Source organism: Theobroma cacao, chromosome 9 (genome assembly GCF_053813885.1).
Source record: "Theobroma cacao isolate CCN51 chromosome 9, ASM5381388v1, whole genome shotgun sequence".
Taxonomy (NCBI): Eukaryota; Viridiplantae; Streptophyta; class Magnoliopsida; order Malvales; family Malvaceae; genus Theobroma; species Theobroma cacao.
In genome coordinates, this window is record NC_142647.1 from 47,524,746 (window position 1) to 47,547,814 (window position 23,069).

General features: G+C 35.4%; 3 protein-coding genes and 1 non-coding gene across 12 annotated transcripts; 2 read left to right on the plus strand and 2 right to left on the minus strand.

Moving 5' to 3' along the window:
* Positions 1–317: 317 nt before the first annotated feature.
* Positions 318–3,294, minus strand: LOC18590551 (uncharacterized). 4 transcript variants are annotated; one of them, XM_007016135.3, is made up of 6 exons: positions 3,133–3,294; positions 2,412–2,515; positions 2,198–2,306; positions 1,875–2,024; positions 1,336–1,399; positions 318–1,225 (listed from the first exon to the last, which is right to left on the minus strand). In XM_007016135.3, exons 2-6 carry the CDS (start codon positions 2,513–2,515, stop codon positions 495–497), a joined length of 1,158 nt encoding a protein of 385 aa, XP_007016197.3. In that variant the 5' UTR covers positions 3,133–3,294; the 3' UTR covers positions 318–494. The 4 variants fall into 4 exon arrangements, 1 of the variants encoding a protein (XP_007016197.3); XR_001929499.2 differs by having other exon boundaries at positions 1,147–1,225; positions 1,336–1,728; XR_001929500.2 differs by lacking the exon at positions 318–1,225 and adding an exon at positions 1,622–1,728.
* Positions 3,295–5,236: 1,942 nt separating this feature from the next.
* LOC18590552 (RNA helicase, ATP-dependent, SK12/DOB1 protein) lies at positions 5,237–19,132 on the plus strand. 6 transcript variants are annotated; one of them, XM_088809786.1, is made up of 24 exons: positions 5,237–5,566; positions 5,743–6,000; positions 6,202–6,462; positions 6,569–6,637; positions 6,839–6,914; positions 7,824–7,987; positions 8,122–8,229; positions 8,895–8,996; positions 9,172–9,372; positions 9,524–9,634; positions 11,293–11,360; positions 11,582–11,963; positions 12,456–12,611; positions 12,692–12,802; positions 13,024–13,077; positions 13,466–13,723; positions 14,536–14,645; positions 15,255–15,408; positions 16,038–16,503; positions 17,137–17,351; positions 17,467–17,705; positions 18,519–18,645; positions 18,723–18,840; positions 19,020–19,132. In XM_088809786.1, the coding sequence occupies exons 1-24, from the start codon at positions 5,432–5,434 to the stop codon at positions 19,064–19,066; spliced, it is 3,990 nt and encodes a 1,329-aa protein (XP_088665912.1). In that variant the 5' UTR covers positions 5,237–5,431; the 3' UTR covers positions 19,067–19,132. The 6 variants fall into 6 exon arrangements, with proteins under 6 accessions (XP_088665912.1, XP_088665913.1, XP_017983205.2 ...); XM_088809787.1 differs by having other exon boundaries at positions 5,238–5,566; positions 18,960–19,094; XM_018127716.2 differs by having other exon boundaries at positions 5,242–5,566; positions 18,723–19,094.
* Positions 19,133–19,357: 225 nt separating this feature from the next.
* LOC18590553 (uncharacterized) lies at positions 19,358–21,534 on the minus strand. The gene is made up of 4 exons (XM_007016141.3): positions 21,166–21,534; positions 19,857–19,949; positions 19,609–19,746; positions 19,358–19,521 (listed from the first exon to the last, which is right to left on the minus strand). Exons 1-4 carry the CDS (start codon positions 21,397–21,399, stop codon positions 19,480–19,482), a joined length of 507 nt encoding a protein of 168 aa, XP_007016203.3. The 5' UTR covers positions 21,400–21,534; the 3' UTR covers positions 19,358–19,479.
* Positions 20,263–20,334, plus strand: TRNAG-UCC (transfer RNA glycine (anticodon UCC)). Its single transcript has one exon. It is a non-coding gene; the product is annotated as a tRNA-Gly (tRNA).
* Positions 21,535–23,069: the final 1,535 nt, after the last annotated feature.

Consider the following 23,069-nt stretch of genomic DNA (forward strand, 5'->3'; position numbering starts at 1 on the left):
GTTTTGGGTTGGAGTTGACTCGGTGGAAACTGCGACATATGGGTTGCAATTTGACTCACTCGCATAGGACCTTAGTGTGCCGGGACTGTAAATATCTGTTGATAGGAAGTTGGATCTGTCTGGTAGATTATTGCACCGCTCTTCTGATGCGAGAAATTACTTGATATTTTTATTATTTATCTTTTATTCTTAATTTTCATTTTTTTCTTAATTACTTTTGCAAAAAAAAAAAAGCAAAATATAAAACTGAAAATTACCATCCATACGAAGCCATTCAACCCAAAGAAATAACCACATTAGATCAAGACTAATGAGGCTGCGCAAATTTATAGTGATATTTGATAAATGAGTTCACTATATGAACCAGTTTCGAGAGTAAAGCAAATCCTGAACTACTCCCTAATAAACACGCTTACAAGCAGCATAGGAAACAACGCCAATTATTGAAAGGAGCTCAACATCTGAATTAAAGCAGCATAGATCCTTCACTATCCTCAGGATGAAGAATTTGACCTAGGAGTAACTGATCTTGAAACAGATCTTGAAGTTGGACTTGCACTTCTGCTTCTAGAGTTAGAGTAGCTGTCCGGAGACCCTTCCTGTCTGTAACGCCTAGAGCTTTTCCTAGGTGGTGGAGAAATGCTTCGTGAGTAGCTCCTCCTTAAGCTCCTCTCTACAGGGGAAGTGCTACGTGAATAACTCCTCCTTGAGCTGGTTCTTCGTGTGGGGCTGACACTACGAGAATAGCTCCTCCTTGACCGAGGTGGTGTAGGACTTCGAGAAAGAGAACGGTAATGGTGTCGTCTATGGTATCGATCAGCCGGTGAATCATACCTCGAGTAATATGGTGAATAGGACCTGTCATGCCTCCTACCATATCGATCTTCTGGTGAGTAGGAACGATCCCGTCTTCTGCAGTACCGTTCGTCAGGCGAGTAGGAACGATCCCACCTACGGTAGTATCGGTCATCTGGCGAGTAGCACCGATCACGCCTTCTGTAGTACCGATCATCAGGAGAGTAGGAATGGTCACGTCTTCTGTAGTAGCAGTCATCTGGTGATCTGCTGTGAGGGGAGCGAGAACGTGAGCAAGACCTGTGAGGAGGGGAATACGATCTGCTCCTACTCCTACCAGATGAATAACGAGGTGACCGACTCCGGCTCCTTGAATAAGGTGAATAGCTGGGAGACCGACGAGAAGAGTAGCTTCGTGATCGATGACGCACTGTACGCACAGAAGAAAAATATCAAACATGATCTAGTTGGCAGGCAGAATATTAGAAGTGATTCAGATAAACATTTACCAATTACAAAACTAATAGAAAGGAGTCATACCTCGAATGGTTCTCAACCCCAAATACCTTCCTGGAGTTGGGGTTCTCCCCCTCCGCCTCTTAGCCTGCAGTTAACAAAACTCAAAAAATGAGACTGTGCAGTTACCAAGCAGTCCACAAATAAGGGGTGTTGAAAGAGCCTATGGCTGTTTTTCCTTGTTGTTTCTCTTTTCCCCCAAATAGATATGATAAATTTTAATAAACATAAACAAAAAAATCAACGTGCAGAATAAATGAAACAGCAAAAGACAACTGCTAAATAAAGAGAGAAATTCAGGGCATACAACCCTAACAGTCTGATACTTGTTGTTGTGTTTGATTTGTTTGGTTAGTTGTAAGACTTTTGGAGTTTGGTGAAGAGCTGCTACACACAGCTAACCTGCTGCCACAAAAACTTCAAGTGGAAAGAAGCAAACAACTTTCAAAGTCATAGAACTGACCATCCATAATTCTTATGCAATTTTAAGCAAGGAGCAGTTTACTAATAACTATCAAAGCAGCCATTAATCAAGATGAAACCGAAATTCTCAAATCATTTACCTTCTCCACTGTAATAACACGTCCTTCAAGAACAGAGCGGTTCAAATACTTGATGCAGCGTTCAGCTTCTTCATTAGTGGCCATTGTAACAAACCCAAATCCACGAGATTCCCTCGTCCATGGATCAACCACAAGATGGACATCAATCACCTATATATCAAGCTTCTCATTGTAAGAACTCAGAAAGCACATATACATAGCTTTTGACCATACATAAATATGGTTAAATAATAATACATTTGAAGATGATTTTTTTTTTTTAACTAAAACTCCAAAACTTAAAACATAAAAATACACAAAACGAAAGTCATACTCATCCATACATTTCCCTCACTAGCAAAATGTTTCTCTAACTCTCTCTTCGTGATCCGAGGTGACAAGCCTGTCACATACAAATTATTCCCAGGATTTTCAACGTCAATTTCAGCACTCCTACCAACCAAAAAATCAAATGGGCAAACAATTGTCAGCAATTCAGCATCTTAAGACAAGAAGCCACAATAAGCGGCACAAAGGAAGAACTAGAATAAATAATACCTTGATCGACTCCTTGACCTCGACAAAGATCTTGAGACAGACCTGCTGTACCGCTTGTGGGGTGAAGGAGAATGGGAATACCTTGACCTCCTAGAGTACGACATCTGGGAAAATGAATATAAACACCAGCTCAGTAATAATTTCCCAACAGTAACCTCGAATTACAGTCTCTCCTCTATAATCTAAATACATAACTAATTCATATTGAAAATTATGTCAAGTGGATAAAGAAAACCATTTGCTTCCACTCAAAAGAACAAAATTCACCACATTCTCAAACTGTTGCTCATACCCAAATCCTCAGTTTAATCTTTATATACCGATCGATCCGAAATTTACGACCCACGATTGAAAATTTCAAACTATATGATTCACGAATTTATAATCTTTATTATATAGAAAGATGACAAATTAACCAATTTTTTCTGCTCATTAAACATTTAAGTGAATTTTTTTCTTCAAAATTTGTTATTTAAAATACAAGATTGACATAAACTTTATTAATCTCTCCTCTCAGCAACTAAGCTAAGCGATTTTAACTTAAGGCCAAACCGATCCCTCATCATAAAATCGAAGCCAAATTCAAATTCACCGAACAAAAATTACATTAAAATCACGTAAAAATATTAACCCCCTACCAGAATTACAGATCGACTTTGGAAAAATTATATAAAAATCGATTAAATGCAAGACAATAAATTAATTATAATCGATAACTTACCTTCAAGGATGGACAGTTAAACGCTGAAGATCGAGTCGTTTAGATCTCTCTCTTTCTATGGGGCGAAGATTTTGTCTTGATGCACAGCAGAAGATTTCTTCGGGAAGGATGAAAGATGGCCAAGAGTAGATATTATTAAAAATATATAGTAAAGGGCTCCGACAGAAGTTTCTGGAGATTCGGACGTGAGGAGTGCATTAAAATCCGGTTGAATTCTTCACTTCAAGCCCGTGGGCCGTGGGTTTTTGGTCAGTTTCACGGGCTTCCTTAAAGTTAAGAGTTTGGGCAATCGAAGCATGACGCGTATAGACAGGAGTTGGGATTTAGGTAACTTGAGAGGACATTATTGATGAGCTGGCAAAGAGTGAAGTGACGAAAAAGGCCTCCATTAATCGACGTGGCTAGTTTTGAAAAAATACGTGATCGACTTGGGAGGATCCAACGGACAGATATTAAGTTACGATCTCCGCCGTAGATTATGGCCACTTTATTATAAACAAAATAGTGACCAGTAATTGGAACACCCGTTTTCGATAACTAGTGCTGAATGGGCGAAACTAGCAAATCTTTGTCAGTTTACCTTCTCTTCTGATAATTTTTTTGCATATATATATATATGATAAAATGCAATTCTTACGGAAGAGAAAATCGAATATTTTTTAGTAAGATTAAATTTTTATTAAATTCTAATCCTTTGCTGATACTCAATTTTTACTAGACTAAAGATCGATACTATTTTTGGTTAAGTAGGCCTATGACTACTAATTCTATATTTGTCCACAATCAATTTTATAAAATAAAAAAATTATTTTACAGATAACTCATGATAAGCAATTTCAGAATTTATTCAATTTTTCATTAACATCGAATTTTATGAAGACATTAGATGAAATAAAATATATTGCATTATGTATCAATAAAGGATAAAATAGTTATCGAGATTATAAATAATAGTTTTCGTTTATCTGATAGATGTATGTCGTAAAGGTGGAGGCATTAGTGGTCCAAATTGTTGATACTATTGGGTCACTGGCAAGGCTTGAGCAGGAGGTGGCATCGCAAGATATCCATACTGCTAGCAAGGTGCCCGGTATGCGTGTGATTGACAAACTTGAGGAGGATATTGCCCATGTGACAATGGTGGCATGGTTCATTTGTGACTTGAGTCATTAAATCTTCATATATAAATGTTTTATTATAGTTATGGTGGTGGTATATTTTATTATGGTTTATAGATATTATATTTTGTTGATAATTATTTTTATAATAATTTTTTTTTAATTTGAATAATGATGTTTTATTTTATTTGTAATTATATATATTTTAATTTAATTAAATTTATTGTGTTTAAAATTTAAAATAAATTATAAATCACGTCGTATAAAATTTAACCGAACTTATTTAATACATATGTTAGATATGCCATATCCGGTTACATATTTAATAACTTTATCCATATTCATGTTTAAGATATTGACATATTTAATTAATAATGTCGTGTTCATATTTATTTGTATAAATATTAATATTTTATCCTTACGCAATATAATTAAGACACACGAACTCGAATTATCAAATATAATAATATCAAATTTACTCGAAGTTTGAATTTATACAAAATAAAACCACTTAAGTAATAAATTAACTCTATTATTGATATAAATTAAGTAATCACACTACAAACGTGCTATCACATATACATCTAAACGATAATGGATTTGTGTTTGACAACTTAACTTGCAAGTGTTCATTCTGCATTATATATATAACTTCTTAAATTTGAAATTAAAGGTTTGCTAACTAGGTTATTATTATTATTATTATTAAAGTTAAAGTTTTGAGTAAATTATAGTTAATAGGATGAAATTCTCAAAAATAATTTGGTTAAAGGGGCTGTCGTATGTAGTGCTAATTTACCTAATCCCAAAGGATCAAAGATTCCGCTGAATGGGCCGGTTTGAGATAATTTCTGGGATGTATGGGCCGGTTTTGTGTTCTCAAAGTGACGACTTTTCAGTATTTGAGCCCTCTCGTGGGTCTGTATTGTAAAACAGAAGCCCAGGTCTAAGCTCAGAATCACGTCAACAGTCCAAATGCTGCTTTATTGGCGATTTACGATCCTGCATAATTCGAATTCGTACCAGCCAAACAAGCCCCAAGCTCTGCTAAATGCACGGTAGCACTCAGAAAATTGTACTTTCAACTTCACTCAAAACCCGCGAAAAAGCTTTCGAATCGAAACCAGAAACCAAACCGCCACACAAAACGGTCAATTCCTGGAACATCACGGTACAGGCTAATGAAACCGATCCAAGCAGCAAACGGATTCAGTTTCCGAGTCGGATTCTCCGGCCACAGCGGCCACCTCAGAGTCGAGCCTCTCTACACCGAGGAGCGCGATAACCCTATTAAAACTCTCCCCGACTTTGTTCTCGTAAGTTTTTTTTTTTTTTCCATTTTCACTTTAATCATATGCAAACAGGTAACTACTGTTTGAATTTTACATTTCGTGCCTTTTTTTTTTTCGAAAAGGTTTAAGTCCGGAGTTGCTTTGCAGTTGTTTAGGGTTTTGTAGTAACTTAGGTTCTTGTATATTTCTTTGTGCTTCAGCCACCTGCATTTCCCAGGGAAACACCGGAATCGATTAAGGAACATATAAAGGAGAAATATCTTTTGCCAAGATTGGACGATGAAGCTTTTTCTCCAGAAAAAGCTGGAAGGCAATGGGATTTTGACTGGTTTGAAAGGGTAAAAATACCATTGGAGCCATCATTGCCAAGAACTGTTATGGTTCCAGTCTGGGAGTTACCCTTCAGACGGTGCAAAGGGGGATCAGTTGAAGGAAAGTGGGAACCTAATTCATTGCAGGTGTGATTTGCAATTGCTTCTATTGTCTTTTGTATATATTCCCTCGGAAAAGGAAATCAAAGAAAAGCTTATATTAAACTTTTTATTATTTTCTCCTTTCTATTGTTTTGACATTGTCCAGAGAATAGGAATTTTCTTTTCCCCTGGTATTTCTATTTATTTATTTTTTTATAAGTAGAATTATAATCTTATATTGATTAGGTGGATGTGTCAGAACTAATAGTTGGGGGTCAAGCTTCTGGTTCTTTTCCGCACACGGTTGGTGGTGCTGCCAAGGATTTTGTAAGAGGAAGCATTAATAATCGCCCTTTTCGTCCAGGAGGCTTGGAGGATCAATCTGTAGAGAGGATTCTTCCGGATGGTGCATGTAATGGTGAGTGGGTTAGTGAGGTGCTAAATGGTGGTCCTGTTCAAACAATTCCTCCAGGCTTTAAGCAAGGGTTAAACCTTGGTGATCTTACGGTAATCTTCTTAATACATCATTGAACTTGAAAAAATTTTTCTTTTAAATCATAAGGTCTTTGTACTTTTGTTTGTTCCTAATTCTTTTATATTTCCAATTTTGAAGGCACATCCTTGCTTATGGAATGTTTACAAGGACAGAACTTCACTCAATAACACATCAGTTGAAAAGGTGGTCAGTGTTTTGGATTGCTGGGTTATATTCCTGTTGAAACTACTGCCAATCTATTAGTTATTGGACTTTGCATTAGATACATATTGTCTAGACGGAATGAACTTGAACCTGGTACTATCATGAAAAATGTATAAATATCATGTATCTATTGTCACATGCCTTATATTTAATTTGTGCCTTGATTATTCATGGTGGTTGCAGAGTGAGTTGTCTGTACAATTTGACGACTTGTTCAAGAAAGCTTGGGAAGAGGATGTTACAGAATTTGAGAAAGATGGTATGCATGACTAGCACCATGTTCTCTTCATTTATGCATCTGCTTGTAAAGTTGTGATCTCATGGGCAAAAAAGTATGAAAGTACTTGAAGAGCTTTGCCTTAATTTTGTTTGGCTGATGAAAAATAAATTGTATCTGTGCATGATTGAGATTCTGAGAATAGTTAGCTTTAGAGATGTGTGCATGCATTTCTGTTTTTTTTTTTTTGGGGGTGGGGTGGGGGAGGAAGAGCATGATAGTAAAGGAGTTTAGGCCTTTTTGGGCTCTTGAAAACTGACTTGCAGTGTATCAGGTTGTTCTTGATCTTGATAAGATTGTAGAGGTTGCATGCTTGCTAAAATTTTATAACCTGTTTTTAATTATTTAGTGGAGTATATTGTAAAGACTTGAAACCCAATAGGCAAGAGTTTGAAGAAAAAAATTATATATGTTATGATGAAAGCAATTTTGTATTTGTTTTCTAGATCCCTGCTTATATCTTGGCTTCATTGGGTAATTATGGATGGTTTTTTTATTTGGGATAACATTAAGTCGCATGTGTTTGGAAACTTTCCTTTGGATCTTTTTAACAGTTGGGTACAATATTCAAAGCTACCTTGGAGAAAACTGCTGATCTTAAGTAGTCTGTATCTAACCTGCTAAAGATTTACCTTTCTCTATGTTGAGCACATTTGTCTCTGCACCCTTAGAAGACAGGTCAAAAATTGAAAGCTTGCTTTGTTCATGTAAGAAATGCCAGGAACTCTTATTCCATGAAAGAACATTTAACTTCCATTGTACTCATCTTATAACGTGGTTTGCAAGCTAGGGTCCAGGAAAAGTTTGTTTGACTGACATTTTTTGTTTTTTTCCCCCTCTTATTTGGTCATTTAATCCATTGGTTTTGTTGCTGATGCAATCCGTATAAAGGGCATTCAACAGAATCAGATTCTGTTAAGTCAGAAGCTGAGGCGAACCAGGCTGATGTTCTCAACAGTCTTGATACTGGATCATCTGCTTTGGATGAAATTTTATCAGTTGAAGCAGAAAGATTAGATGAGAAAAGTGATGGGGGTGGTCAGCAACAAAAGGAGGTAAAGTAATTGAAAAATAAACTGCAGTTTACAACAATTTGTCACATCTGGAACACTCTCCTACCTGTGCAGTCTGTTTTTATTATTATTCCCTTTGGGTAATGATTTTGGTTATTGAGACCATTTATTGGCAGGCTTGGGCTGTTAGTGGAGGTAGTGAAGGGATTGCTGATCACTTTTACGAACTAGTTCCTGACATGGCAATTGAATATCCTTTTGAATTGGATACATTCCAGAAGGAGGTATCTGCCGTGCAAATTTTATTCTATAATTTGAATGCAATAGATTTATCATGGTTAGGGTAGAAAATGATGTTGACTTCTGAAAGAAACTTTGACCAGGGAAATGAAACCCCCAGTGATCCTTTAATCCTTTAAGGGAAAGGGATTCTTTTATATGATTCAAATTCTCCTAAGCTTCTGCCTTTTAGTGGAAGCCTGACTGGTAAAGTGATATTCAAAATATATTTCTTTGTCAATGTCATCCTTTTGGTTTTCGTATTGGTCAAGCTTGTAAAACTCTCAAAGTGTCATTGGTCTCTATTATACTTTTCTCCCCATTTACTAAAACATTGAGCATTGCACTTTTACTTGATTGGATTCATTTTTGTTTTGCCATGTTGTGTGAGCTTGATAGTTCTTTGTTTTGTTTAGCTTGAATTGTCTCTTGAACTGAATACAATTAGGGTATCACAAATGCTTCAAAGAAATCCTGCTTTTTTGGAGTTCCTATTAGCACACAGGGATTATGTAATGGCCTTAGGTTTATCCACTTCTAAACCCTTTGTATGGGTTGCTTTTATTCCTTTTCCTTTGATGACTTGCAGTCTGTTTTGCTTGAAGGGTAACTCTTAATCTTATGTAACACTCTGCTTACATAAGCCTTTTGTTTATTGTGATGATTACAGGCTATTTATTATTTGGAAAAGGGGGAGTCTGTTTTTGTGGCGGCTCATACATCTGCTGGAAAAACAGTTGTTGCAGAATATGCATTTGCTTTGGCGTCAAAAGTATGATAATCAAAATTATAGACATTGTTTTGTTTCCATTAGTAGTAGATGTGTTGAATCCTTTACGTTGATTAAGAACTAGAGGCCATATCTTTTTGATTTCCATAGTTTCTGAAGTTCTCTGGCAAATTTGATTTAGTTTCAAGATTTTTGATGATGCTTTTATGTCATGCAGCATTGCACTAGAGCTGTGTATACAGCTCCAATTAAAACAATCAGCAATCAGAAGTATAGAGATTTCTGTGGGAAATTTGATGTTGGTCTTCTTACTGGTGATGTTAGTTTGAGGCCTGAGGCTTCTTGTCTCATCATGACGACTGAAATATTAAGGTCAATGCTTTATCGGGGTGCGGATATTATTCGCGATATTGAATGGGTAAATTAGGGGATTGTTTTATGTGGCATCCCTTTAAATTGTTATTTCATTACATCTTTTGTTGCTGAATGCTTTGTTCTTTTTGTAATTTATAATTATAACAGCTAATGAATTTTTAATGTTGCTTTTCTGTTTGACTATATGGATATAGGTTATATTTGATGAGGTGCACTACGTGAATGATGTTGAAAGAGGCGTGGTTTGGGAAGAGGTCATAATCATGCTTCCAAAACATATTAACATCATCCTCCTTTCAGCCACGGTACTTTCTCCTCTAGCATTAGAGTTCCTTTATCAGCTTAGGGTCTGTTTGATAAATCATTAAAAGTTTTCAAACCATTGAAAATTAATATTTTCAGTGATTTATTTTTCTCAATGAGTTTGATAATTTAATTTTAAAAACCACTTAATGAAAGATTTTCAATGAAAAATGTTGAAAATCTTATGTAGATAAAAGCTACTTAATGTATTAAGTCAAATTTATGTAAGAAAAAAATTGTTATTTAATTACATTATTCTTATATTCTTTCCTTTTTTAACTATTATCAATACAAAATACTTATAGAATCATATTTCTCTTTATAAAGATTCAATAAACATTTTACTTAACATTTACTTTTCATCAACATACCAAACTATTAGCTCAATTAGAATGAATAATCCGAGAAGGGGGGGGGGGGGGGGGGGGGTTGAATTGGATTTCCAAAGATCTTCTTCACAGAATAAACTTGAAAAGAGATATGCCAAATATTAAGATGATTAACAATTTAATATATATCTAATTGAAAGTAGATGTGATAAAGATAAAGAGTGAAGTGTATACTTTTTGAAGGCTAAGGTATAATCTCCCTTTCTCTCAAGGATATGAGTGTTTGTGAAAATACAAAGCAAGAAGACCTCTAATTGGTGGATACTGCTTGGTGAAGACAAGTTTGCAAAGAGCCAATATCAAAGATGATTACAAAGAATAGGAATGAAAACTCAAATGGATTTAAGATCACGTGAAGGCTATGAAAGGCCTGAAAGAATGAAATAAACGCTTGCTCTCAACTTTTTTCTTGTTTATTCTCTTCTTTTCTTCATATATGTCCCAAAGACGGTGTATCTATGCTTAGAAAGCCTTTTGGAGTTGTTGGGTAGCATTAAATGCAAAAAGGGCCGTTGCTTTGTTGAAAATCTGCATACTTTACTGCCAACAGATACTTTTGGAATCGATCCCAATATGAGGGATCAATCCTGCCTTTATTTGTTGCATAAAAATTGAATTTTGTGAGGGGGGGATTGATCCTTCAAAGGATGGGATTGATCCCTAGTAGGTAGTAAGGGATCTTTTAGATTCTATCTCAAAGGGATTGATCTCTTGACCCTTGGGATCGATCCTTGTAGCTTCTCATTTAAAAAAAAAAAATTTCTCATTTGAACCTTTTTTTTTTTGTTTCAAAGCAATTTTGTTATTTCAAAACACCTTAAATACTTGATAAAAATATCAATTTTAATCGTCAAGTAATTTAAGATTTTGAATTTTTCTTAAGCTCAAAAGAAATTATTTAAGGATTTTGAACACGAAGAATTTAAGATAAAAGTCTATTTAAGCAATTTGAACGTTTTGCACCTTTGCTTCTGGGATTCCCTATTGTACATGGTGGGGGATAGAAAATTGGGTAAATTGGAGAAGCACCCTCTATTACTTTGCTTTATGAAACCAGATACAATTGGTGATGAACATTGGCAGTAGAGTATATTCTTGATAGTTTCCATTTTGTGAATGTCACTTTTGAAAATTAACAATTAAAACAATCATTCTTGACTTATGCTATTCAGTTCTTTAATCCATTGTTTCTGTAAAAAATCATAGCTTTCTGTGTTGCTCTTTATACTGTCTTCACATGGTTGACACATATAGTGCACTATATTCTACAGGTGCCGAATACAATTGAATTTGCTGATTGGATTGGTCGGACGAAGCAAAAAAAAATTCGTGTCACTGGGTAGGTAGTAAGCCTCTGCTTGTGGTTGAAGCTAGATTCTCAGTTGTCTGAGTAGTTTTTAGTCTTTTGAAACGATTGATATTTTCTTGAATACCTTTCCCTCCTGCCTTTATTGTTTCTTTTTTGCTGAAATTTTTTAACTATTGCAGAGAAGATTTGTGATCTTTTTGGGTCAACTTATTGACACTACTATCATTTTTCACTGTAAATTCCGTTTTCAGGACAACAAAAAGACCGGTCCCACTGGAGCATTGCCTGTTTTATTCTGGAGAACTTTACAAAATATGTGAAAGTGAAACTTTTATATCATTGGGACTAAAGGCTGCCAAAGATGCATACAAGAAAAAGAATTCCAATGCAATTAGTGGTGGTACTGCTTCGTATACTGGTTCTTCTGCAGTTCATGATGGGGCTCGAGGTCAGAAACGTGAAATTTCTAACCGAGGGAAACAAAATAAGCATTCTGGTCCACAAAATTTGGGGCACTATTCTGGGACAGGTTGGGGGAATCAAGGCAGTGGAGGTGGCCAGAATAGTTGGGGATCTAGGAGATCAACATGGTTGATGCTTATTGACAAGCTTTCAAAGCAGTCACTATTACCTGTAAGTTGCACTACACTATCTTGTTTGAACATGTTTTGTAAATGTGCAGCTTGTTTGGTTTAGGTTGTAGTTGAAAATTATGCTAACAATAACTTTTCAGTTGGTTTCTTTCTATCTCCTATCTTGTATGTTGTTTAAAAATGGGATTGTCTTTTTTAATCAAACACTGCTACTAAACTTGTGATGTTCACTGCATTGCCACCCAGTTTGGTCCATTGTGTCATTGTTTTCTTTACCTTGGTGACTGTTTTAAGTGGATATTTACGTTCTGGTGATGAAGGGTGAGAAACAATTTATGTTCATTCTTAATCAACACACTTTTGCATTGCCAATTTAATTGGGACTGTGTGAATTTATTTCCTAAATGCCTTCATTAGTTATCATAATTAATTAAAAATATGAGTATAGAACCACAAAATGTTTCTTTTTCCCTCATTTTAACCTTTTCTTTCCTTGTTAGCTTGAAAACTTTTGCTATTGATCTTTATGTAGGTGGTTATATTTGGTTTCTCAAAGAACCAATGTGATAAATCAGCTGACAGCATCTCTGGGACTGACCTCACTAGTAGTTCTGAGAAAAGTGAGATCCGTGTTTTTTGTGATAAAGCTTTTTCACGGCTTAAGGGATCTGATCGCAATTTACCTCAGGTTTCATCTTCTACATATTCAATTTTAAATTTGTATAAACCCTTTTATTTCAGAAGTTGTAATTTGATTGTGATGTACAGGTTGTCAGAGTTCAGAACCTTCTTTGCAGAGGAATTGGTGTGCATCATGCAGGTTTGCTTCCAATTGTCAAGGAAGTAGTTGAAATGCTCTTCTGTCGAGGTGTGATTAAGGTAAAAAGTGTTCAATTGATGGACTGTTTTTATGCAGTGTGACATCTACATTTGATTGTTTGGGCTTTTAAAACGATTCTGCAGTTTGTGGCTATCAAAAACTGTCTAGAAATCCATCTGAGTTTGGTTCTATTGGGATTGTTTTAGCATGCATTTTGCTTTGTTTTGGACAGTTTAGATGGTCTGTGATTAATTATTGCTTCTTGTTATTTGTGTTGTAGGTTTTGTTTTCAACAGAGACATTTGCAATGGGTGTTAATGCTCCAGCCAGAACGGTGAGTGATGTTGATGTTGTTGCTAATAATGGAAGGATATTGGTGCAAACCAGGATCACAGTTACATATTTCAGAGCCTGGAGTGCCTTCTTGGGTTGCTTAATTGGATTGACTCAAGACCAAGATTGTCTATTCTGCTTCAACTGACCAATTTTTGGATGGAATATGGCATATATGAGCCTGAATATTGTTATTTTGCTCAAGATGTCTTCTCTTTTGCGTGCCAATGTTTGAAGTATTAAGGATTGGCAAATGCTAAATGGTGCTTTTATGCAAGTTAGAATGTTTTATCATAGAAGCATATAATGTTAAACAACTATGCACTTTGTTAAACTTATATGGTTACTTTCTTAAATCTGATTTTAACTTGCATTAAGATTTTTTGCAGGTTGTCTTTGATACATTAAGGAAGTTTGATGGCAAGGAATTTAGACAGTTACTCCCTGGGGAATACACTCAAATGGCAGGTCGTGCTGGCAGAAGAGGACTTGATAAAACTGGTACAGTTATTGTGATGTGCCGTGATGAAATCCCAGAAGAGAGGGATTTGAAACATGTTATAACTGGAACTCCAACTAATCTCGAATCTCAGTTCCGATTGACATACATTATGATCCTACATCTTCTTCGTGTGGAAGAACTGAAGGTACTTTCTGGTTTTTGGAGTGGATAGGAGCTGTTTATCCCCTGCTGTTAAACAATTTTAACATCCCAATATTTGGAAATTTATGATGTTGCTCATTCTTCACCATTTGGCATTGCATGACTGTTTAATTTTTACTGTGCATGGATGAGAGATCTTTTTCCAATAGAGGACGTTAGACATCTCTGATTTTTTGTCATGCTCCATGGTCTCTAGTATAATATGGTTTAGTTAGCAGCTTTCCTATGAATTTCTTTTTTTTCTTCTGGCAATCAGGCTGATTAATTTCAACCCATTGAGCTCTATTTAATCTTTCTGCGTGTTTGGGTTCTCTTTTACTTTGGGGGGTGGGGGGGGGGGGGGGGGGGGGGGGGGGGAAAGAGCACAGTAATGATGATGCTTATGCAGAAACTTGTTTATCTCATCAATGAACAAAAGATAAATAAATTTTTTAAAGGAAAAAAAGACAACAGCTATAACTCTAGTAAGCAAAAATTTTTGGATCTCCTTGTGAAATAGTCGGTCACTCTTTAGGGTTAGTCCTTGAGGTCCATTTAATACTATTCCAAGAATATTGTTGGCAATAATGCACTCTGCCTCACGTGTTAGATTTATAACATCCAAAGGATCAAACTTGACATTGCATAGTCAGAAACTTTTTGCTCTCTTATTTAAGGCGCATTTGCGTAACTTTAGTGGTTTTCTCATTTCTCCTGATAAAATACAATTATATTACTCACAGTTTTTAAAAAGTTTTTGCCTATCTGTTACTATACTTGCATTGATTGGGAACCATAACTGGACTTTGATTCCAGGTGGAGGACATGTTGAAACGGAGTTTTTCTGAATTTCATGCTCAGAAGAAACTTCCAGAGCAGCAACAACGTCTATTGCGAAAGCTTGCACAGCCAAAGAAAACTATAGAGTAAGTGTTTGCATGATGAAAAATTGATTGCTGACATGTGTGTCAGGTTTAAATGTTTTCTTCCTACAAAATTTGCTTTGTTAAATGTTTCAGTGCAGATCTAGATGGTTTGGGCTAAATTATAAACTAATGATAATCTGGCTCTGCTTGTTTCTGATGTGTGATTTGACAAGTTCTATTTGGAGATCATGTTGCATTGGTCATAGAATCTTGTGTTGTTCATGGGTTGCATGTTTACTTCTTTCAGCTAATTAAAGAAAATAAAAGGTTTCGCTACTTTTCTAAATGCTGAAGTAGCCGAATGTTGTGAGACAAACAATGTGAGATTTTTCTGTGGATACTGATCCATCAAAGTGGATGCCAGTTTAGATACTTGTGGCTGTAGTTCCAATAGCATTCTATGAAAGGGAATGGAAGTCATTTAAGTTTTGATTTTTGACACAGAATGTAACATTGCAGGGTGTAGTTAGCATTATCCACTTCACTGATTTTAAAACATATTAGAAGTGTAAGCAATTGAGTAGCAGCTTTCAACATTATCTCTTCGTTTTGAACACTTTTCAAAGTTGATATTTATCCTTGCTTTCAAATGTGGCTTTTTGCATGTAGATGTATTAAAGGTGAACCTGCAATTGAAGAGTACTATGAGATGCATGCAGAGGCCGAGGAACACTACCGACAGATATCAAATGCTGTCATGCAGTCTCCTGTTGCCCAACAATTTCTTACTGTTGGGAGAGTGGTTGTGGTGAAATCTCAGTCAGTGAGTTATTCAATTTTGTTCTTGGCATGTTTTTTCAGTTTCTGTCATTTTTAGTTGCTCCAGTATTAGTTATGCACTTCTAATCTCTGTCAAGAACATACTTAGAAAGATGTTTGGCTTCTGATGAAAGAAGCCTTTTTCTATCGGTACTCAATAATTTGTTAAAGCCTTGGTTTTGGGGCCAAGTTTTGACATTCATGCACGCTAAGATTTTCTCATGTATCTTCCCCCTCCCCAGCAGACAGAAAATTTTGGCTTCTGCACTAATTTTCTTGATCGATGATCATCCTACTTGGAGCTTACATTGTTTGCAGTTTTCTTTTTTCTATAACATGCATGGTTTTTACAACATTTGGAGCAAAATAAAGAACTAATCATAAAGTAAAACCAGTCATTTTGATGAGTGGAAATGTGGTTTCCACCCTATATAGTTTTTTTTTTTGAAAATTTCCCTGATAGTTGACTGCTTCTAATAGCATTCTATGCCATATGTTAGGTTGGTTTTGCTGTTAACTCTTGTTTAAGGGTCTTATTTCAGTGTCTTACTCAAGTTGAACCTTTTAAAGTGTAGGCTTTTTCATTTCATTGTTTGATTGCGGATACTAATATATGCACTTATTAATTGACAGGCCCAGGACCATTTACTTGGAGTTGTCGTAAAATCACCTTCTGCCAATAACAAACAATATATTGTGCAAGTTCTTAAACCTGATGTGCCATTAATGACTCAAACTCCCTCAAGCAGCAGTAACTTGCAAGATAAGAGAAGTGCTGACTTCCAACAAGGTTATGTGCTGCTACCAAAAGCTAAACGTGGTCTCGAAGAAGACTACCGCTTATCTACTGGTCCACGTAAAGGATCAGGTATCATCAACATAAAACTGCCTCACCATGGTGCTGCTGCAGGAGTGAGTTTTGAGGTCAGAGAAACTGATAATACAGAATTCTTATGCATATGCAATAGCAAGATAAAAGTCGAGCAAGTTGGGATTCTTGAATATGGTAGCGATACTGCTTTCTCTAACGCAGTTCAGCAGCTGTTGAAATTGAAATCTAATGGAAACAAATATCCTCCAGCCTTAGATCCAATTAAAGGTATGACTGTTACTTTATTTATTTGAATTTTGATGTTTTGGGGAAAGTTGAACTGCATCACTTTTTTTTAATGCTTTCTTAGAGCTGTAAATGAAGCTAAGAATGAGAATTTCAGCAACCTATGGACTCTGATTTAGCTCTGAGGTATGCAATTGTACATGTTCTCAGAAAATTAGGAGGAATAAACTTGCACTTTTGCAGGCCTTGTTGATAGAGGACGATTATAGTGTTTCAGCAGATCTGAGGGGAACACAATAAACACACAAGCCCTCTTGCCAGTTGTGCCCTCTCTCTCTTGCTTATAAGTTGTTCTGCTTGTCTGGGGACAAAATTATTTCCAGAATTTAGGATAATAATCCTCAATGAGGGTTCTTTTTAGGCCTGTGTAACCTTTCCCTCAACCACCTTATATATTGGTATGTTAAGCAGCACCTTCGTTTAGATGAATCAGGGAACTAATTTAATAGAGATCTGAAAGAAGCATGTAATTCCGAACATTAGTTTAGTCATTTTGCTTTTCATACTCAATGCATGCTCCTTTTGGTGTTGTGATTCTATCAGCACTTTCGGTGATCATAGTTTGGGAGTTGAGTCAATCTAAAGAGACCTGTCTAATAGTGATTCTTTTTTCAGATCTCAAATTGAAAGACATGGATCTTGTTCAAAAATACTACAAGTGGACCCACCTACTGCAAAAAATGTCAGAGAACAAATGCCACGAATGTATTAAGTTGGAGGAGCACATTAAGCTAGCTAGAGAGATTAAGAAGCATAAAGATGAAGTTAATGCTCTTGAATTTCAATTATCTAATGAAGCGCTCCAACAGATGCCAGAATTTCAGGGCCGGGTATGGCCTTGCCATGTGCATATTTCTTAGCCTATTATTCTACTTAGAATAAGATGGATGCTCTGATGTTGATCAGTATGTGGCATCTTTTATAACATATTAAGCTTATTTGCAGATTGATGTTCTGAAGGAAATTGGTTGTATAGATGAAGACCATGTGGTTCAATTAAAAGGTCGTGTTGCCTGTGAGATGAATTCAGGGGAGGAATTGATATGCACAGAATGTTTATTTGAGAATCAACTAGATGACCTGGAACCTGAAGAAGCGGTGGCTTTAATGTCGGCCTTCGTCTTTCAGCAGAAGAACACTTCTGAACCTTCTCTTACATCAAAACTCTCTCAGGCCAAAAAAAGGTTATGATCTTGTTCTTCCGTTTTTCTCTTTTTGCATGGGAAAGTTTTATGTTATTAATTTCTTTTGCAGAGATTATTTTGCCTAATATTTATCATTGCAACTCTGATGTATCATAGTCATAGATCTTTAGGTTTAAACCAATTGTAGAATGGCAGGCATTTACAGCTTTCTAAGTAGGGCTGTTCAGAAAAACCGAATCAAATTGTTGGTTCTTGGTTTGGATTTTTATTGTTTACAGTTAGGCTTATGGGAAAAACCATTCAGCTTAGTTCAATTTCTAATTGTGCCATTTAAAAATCAAGATAGTCCGAATTAATTGGAATTAAAATGTTTTATCAATTTAAATGCTTATTTTATATGAAATTAAAAATAGCCTTTTCTTTTAAAGTCCAATTAGGTAGACTAGATCCAAGAGATCATGTCAAAATTAAATATATTTTATACATAAAAGAGATAAACTAAGTGACTGAAGCGAACCATGAAAATTCAGATTCAAGGTTTTATACAAAATTTTGGTTCGATTTGGATATTCCCTCTTGAAAAACAAATACATTGGTTTGGACCAAATACACTCCTATTCCTATTCCAACATATTAGTCTAGGTCCGCTGTGTACCATTGCAAATTTTGAATGTCCTGTGTGAGAAATTAGGTGCTTAGAAAGTTTGGATTTTCAACTTCTCAATGCTTGCATAAATACACAATAGCTAACCGATTTGCTTCAGCCGGTGTACTTGCAAGAAATTTTAGATTACAGTTCTAAAGAACTCGATATCTATGTAATAATCTAACCTGGATTATTGTTTCTTCCAGATTGTATGACACAGCTATAAGACTTGGTAATCTTCAAGCAGGGTTCAAATTACAAATAACACCCGAGGAGTATGCGAAAGAAAATCTCAAGTTTGGTCTTGTTGAAGTGGTGTACGAATGGGCAAAGGTTTCACAAGTTAACATGCTGATTAGACCTTGATCTAGGTTTTGGTTTGTCATCTTATATATCTTCCTTTGTTGCAGGGAACTCCATTTGCAGAAATTTGTGAGCTCACGGATGTTCCTGAAGGCCTTATAGTGCGGACAATTGTCAGGCTGGACGAGACTTGTCGTGAATTTAAAAGTGCTGCAGCTATAATGGGTAATTCATCACTTTATAAGAAAATGGAATCTGCTTCCAATGCCATAAAGCGTGATATCGTCTTTGCTGCTAGTTTGTACATTACAGGAGTGTGATGTGTACATTATTCTGTGATGCAGTTTAACATTGAATAGATCCTTAATCAGAAAAGATGTTTAGCCATTTTTCCCTTTGTTCAGTTCAGGAAAGCCAACATATCGCAACTGTTATCAACAGCACAGTTTGAGACCTAATCAATTGATATTGGCCAAAAACATCCTCCTCTTCGTTGGCAAGAACTTTTCAAGTTTCATTTGTACATTTGCATTTGATGTGTTTACAAGCATGGTTTTGATCGTTCTTGCATAGGAAAATCAGGTAAAATATAGCTTGGAGAAAAAACATTGGAAATTTACCATTCACGTTGCTTAATTGGGTCGACTTTGCTGCACAAAGTCAAACAATTCTGGGATACATTTTTTAATCAGGAAGGATGTTTTCGATTGCTCAGTATCCAAACTGACTGGTCATTATCTAGTTAAGATACCTAATAATTTAACCATGCATTGCATATCAACTGGTTCTGAAATTATTTTGCACAAATAGGAAACACATGACAAGTGACAAAGACGATGAAATGACACCGCACGTTCTTCTAATTCAATTGTCGCTCCTGTTAGGCTTGTCTGAAGCAATATAAACCTGGAAACCAAAGAGATTGCGTTAACAGGTTAGTTTACCTCATTCTTTAAATGCTAATGAAATGAACCAAAGCTTTTGTTGGTTTACCTCGTCCGAAGCAGCCGGGGTCCAGTCGTTAGTTGCTGGATTTCCCTTGCAAGAGGCATGGCAGCTGGTATCCAAATATGGTTCCAGGCTGAAGCTTCTGCCATTGGCGTTCTCCACCTTGATGAACCCTGTTCCTGTCTGCAATGGAAATTCCACCATTATCAATCAAAATTCTTTTTCTTTATAAATTATAATAATAATTGAAGAGAATAATAACAAGAAAAATGTCCTGGAAGATCTCATTGTACCGTGTGGTGCTGCTTGTCAATGCAATTGAGATCCTCATAATACCCAGTCTCCACAAACTCCTCTTTCACTTCATTTCCATTGAAAACTATTTTCTGGTTTCAAATTTTGAGGGGAAAAAGAAATCAGACGATTACGAAGGAAAAACTGAAAGTAGCAAACCAGCACCCAACAATAACATAAATCGATGGAACCATGATAGAATAATTAAGTATTACTGCTTACCATGCAAATCATACACTAATAATTTTAATTCCCGCTATTTGCACACAGTCAAATGCTTTAGATCTGTCGAGAAATTATCTAAAAACACTTCAAACAAAGAATATCCTAACCATTGCCAACTGAAACAAATTTTGAAGATTTTCAGTTGTTATGTAACAGAATTTGGGAAACATAATTCAACAGGCGTTTGTAGTCCAACGGTTAGGATAATTGCCTTCCAAGCAATAGACCCGGGTTCGACTCCCGGCAAACGCATGCCTAAATGTTTAAAATAATTTTTTCCTTTTTCTGTCACTCTTTTTCACTACTTTCCATTTTTATAAGTTCACACAATATTAGATCTGGTCAGACAATTTCCTTTTTCTCAAACTACCCAATACTAGATCCGGTCGGATCTTCCTAGACCACGCAATGTCCGATCTAGTCGGATCTCTTCAGATCATAAAGCCTTTCTTTTTTCACTCTTTTTCATTATTCTCCTTTTTTCTCACATCGCAAAATGGCAGATCCAGCTGGCTCTCCTCAGACCGTGTACTGCCAAATCCAGTCGAGGCTGGATCCGGTCAGATCTCCCCCCTTGGGAAGAGGGGAGTGTGAGAGAATTTTTTAAATAAGAGAGAACATTTTTTAAAATGAAAAATTATACAAGGGGAGTGAGATTTGGCCGCAGACCGTGCAATACCAGATTCGATCAGGATCTGGTCGGATCTCCCCTTGGGAAAAAGGACGCGTGAGAAATTCCTTTCTTTAATAGGAAAGAAAAATTTTTAAAATGAAAAATTATATAATGGGAGTGAGATTTGGCCACGTTTGTCGAAAGGTGGGAGAATTTTTTTTAATCGAAATTAAAATTTTAAAATGAAAAATTAAATTTATATATAATGTGATAATTTTTAAAATTAATCAAAAATAAAATTATTTAAAAAAATATTAACAGTTAATTAATTAAAATTATATATTTAACAAAAGATATTCTTTTTGGTTGTATTGTACATTTCCTAAACCGTATGAAATTATAGTTAAAATTGAAAAGATTAAGAATTTTACCCTTTTCCTGCCACCAAAAAAAAGTAAGGAAACACTAACCTGAGGATCATTTTCCAGACGTTGAAACTCAACGTATTCCGGGATCTCGGAAACGTCATCGTCGCCTACGGCGAGAGCATCGACGTACTTGGAAGCATATTCGCTTCGCTGAGGCTTAGTGTGACGTTTGGGTGCTTTTTCATCGAAGTATTCCCTCGTCTTCTCCTCCAATTTGGCCTCCTCTTCCACTGGTAAATGAACGTCACTCCTGTTTGGTCTCCGACCACACTCCATCTTTCTTTTTTCTCTCTTACGTCCAAACCCTGTTTAGCTCTTTCTTTCTACTTCTTCTGAAGGAGTAGAGTTATGTTGGCAATGGAAGATATTTGTTTGCTTAATTATTGCTTGATATTTATTATAGCTTTCATGTTTTGTACGGAAATTTGGACCAAAATATCAACAACCTCTAGATTTGGAAGCAAGAAAAAATCCTGAGAATCTTATCCAATTGCTTTGGTCCAGTTTTGAAATTTGATGGTACGCAGTAGGTGGCAGCTATTACTTTTTCCAAACCTAAAAAGGGCATGAATATGGAGCATGGACCCATAAGCTTCAATTTTCCAGAGGAAAGTTCCTGGTAAGTGTTGATGATATACATAGGGGCTTATACTAACACAAATAGTAGCTGCCTTCCCTCCCCTTTTTGTATCATAGATTTATAGTAGCATTGAATTCCAACCATTTCCAGAGCCACAGCAACAATAAACAGATACTTACTAGATTTGGCCACTTTCTAATTACTACTACCCTTTAGGGAATGAAATTATGAGAACCTTTTTACAGACTGGAACCACTAGAAAGGGTTGAAGCCCAATCTCATCAAAGGAACAAAGAAGTACATGGGAGACTCAACTAAGCTTAGACAGGACCATAGAAGTACATGAGAGACTCAACTAAGCTGAGACGAGGGAGAAAACATTCAATCCATTGGGCTGGAAGTCCTGTGTGGTTTATAGGGCAGCTTTCACATGCTCTTTAAAAAGAAAACAATTTCTTTTTCTTATATATATGTATAGCAGATTTTTATGTTTTAATTGTTTAACTACTATACCATGTACTAGTGGATAGGTATTATAAATTAATCTCTATTCCTTTTGTTATTCTCGTCTTTGCATTAGTTTGACTACAAGAGAAAATTACGTCACTAATTTAAATTAACAAATCTTTAATTGTGTGTTTGGTTATACAATTTTATCTCTCCATCTTCTCAATTCTTACTAAAATGCTTGCCTTTAAAAAAAAAATTTCTAATTGTGAGTTTGAGCATTTTTATGCCTTTTTTTGGATAAAATACTCTCACATTTTTAATTTTAATTGAAATTTTTTGGGGGTTCATTAATTTTAAAATGAATATCTACTCAAAAAAATCTTTCATTGGATACATTGATTCAGTTATTAGTGTTTTCGTTAATTCGATGATGTAATAATATTAAAATGATAATTTTATTTTTTATTAATTTTAAAAATTATTATTATATAATTTTTATTAATTAAAAAAAAGAGAGAGAGCACTTATAGGTACTCTCCAAGGGAAGAGAGTACTAAATTGGTGCTCTTTTTTAAAAAAAATATATATATAATAATAATTTTTTAATTAATTAAAAAAATATTTTAATTTTTTTATAATATGGTGTTTATATTTTTTAAGTGAAGTATTTATTTCAAAAATTAATAGATTTGTTTAAAATTTTGATTAAAACTTTAGAATTTGAAGATATTTTACCTTTTTTTTTTTTTTTTCTGTGTTTCTGATGCTTTTCAAATGAACATATTTGGCCATTTTCCATGTCGGTGATGATGTAAAGAGAAGGAGATTCTAGATTTGAGGTCAAGTTGGCAAGTGGGAGTTCTGAGCAATAATCCATGCATTGAAGTCAAACTAGGAAAACCAAATAACCATATAT

Coding starts and splice junctions, on each gene's coding strand:
- LOC18590552 (XM_018127716.2), top strand. CDS start 5,432: ATGAAACCGATCCAAGCAGCAAACGGATTCAGTTTCCGAGTCGGATTC. Junction 6,463..6,568: donor TAAACCTTGGTGATCTTACG/GTAATCTTCTTA, acceptor CCAATTTTGAAG/GCACATCCTTGCTTATGGAA. Junction 16,504..17,136: donor AGCCTTAGATCCAATTAAAG/GTATGACTGTTA, acceptor TTCTTTTTTCAG/ATCTCAAATTGAAAGACATG.
- LOC18590553 (XM_007016141.3), bottom strand. CDS start 21,399: ATGGAGTGTGGTCGGAGACCAAACAGGAGTGACGTTCATTTACCAGTG. Junction 19,950..21,165: donor GTCTGGAAAATGATCCTCAG/GTTAGTGTTTCC, acceptor ATTTGAAACCAG/AAAATAGTTTTCAATGGAAA. Junction 19,747..19,856: donor TTGACAAGCAGCACCACACG/GTACAATGAGAT, acceptor TTTCCATTGCAG/ACAGGAACAGGGTTCATCAA.
- LOC18590551 (XM_007016135.3), bottom strand. CDS start 2,515: ATGTCGTACTCTAGGAGGTCAAGGTATTCCCATTCTCCTTCACCCCAC. Junction 2,025..2,197: donor ATTTTGCTAGTGAGGGAAAT/GTATGGATGAGT, acceptor CTTGATATATAG/GTGATTGATGTCCATCTTGT. Junction 1,226..1,335: donor GGGGTTGAGAACCATTCGAG/GTATGACTCCTT, acceptor CTGTGCGTACAG/TGCGTCATCGATCACGAAGC.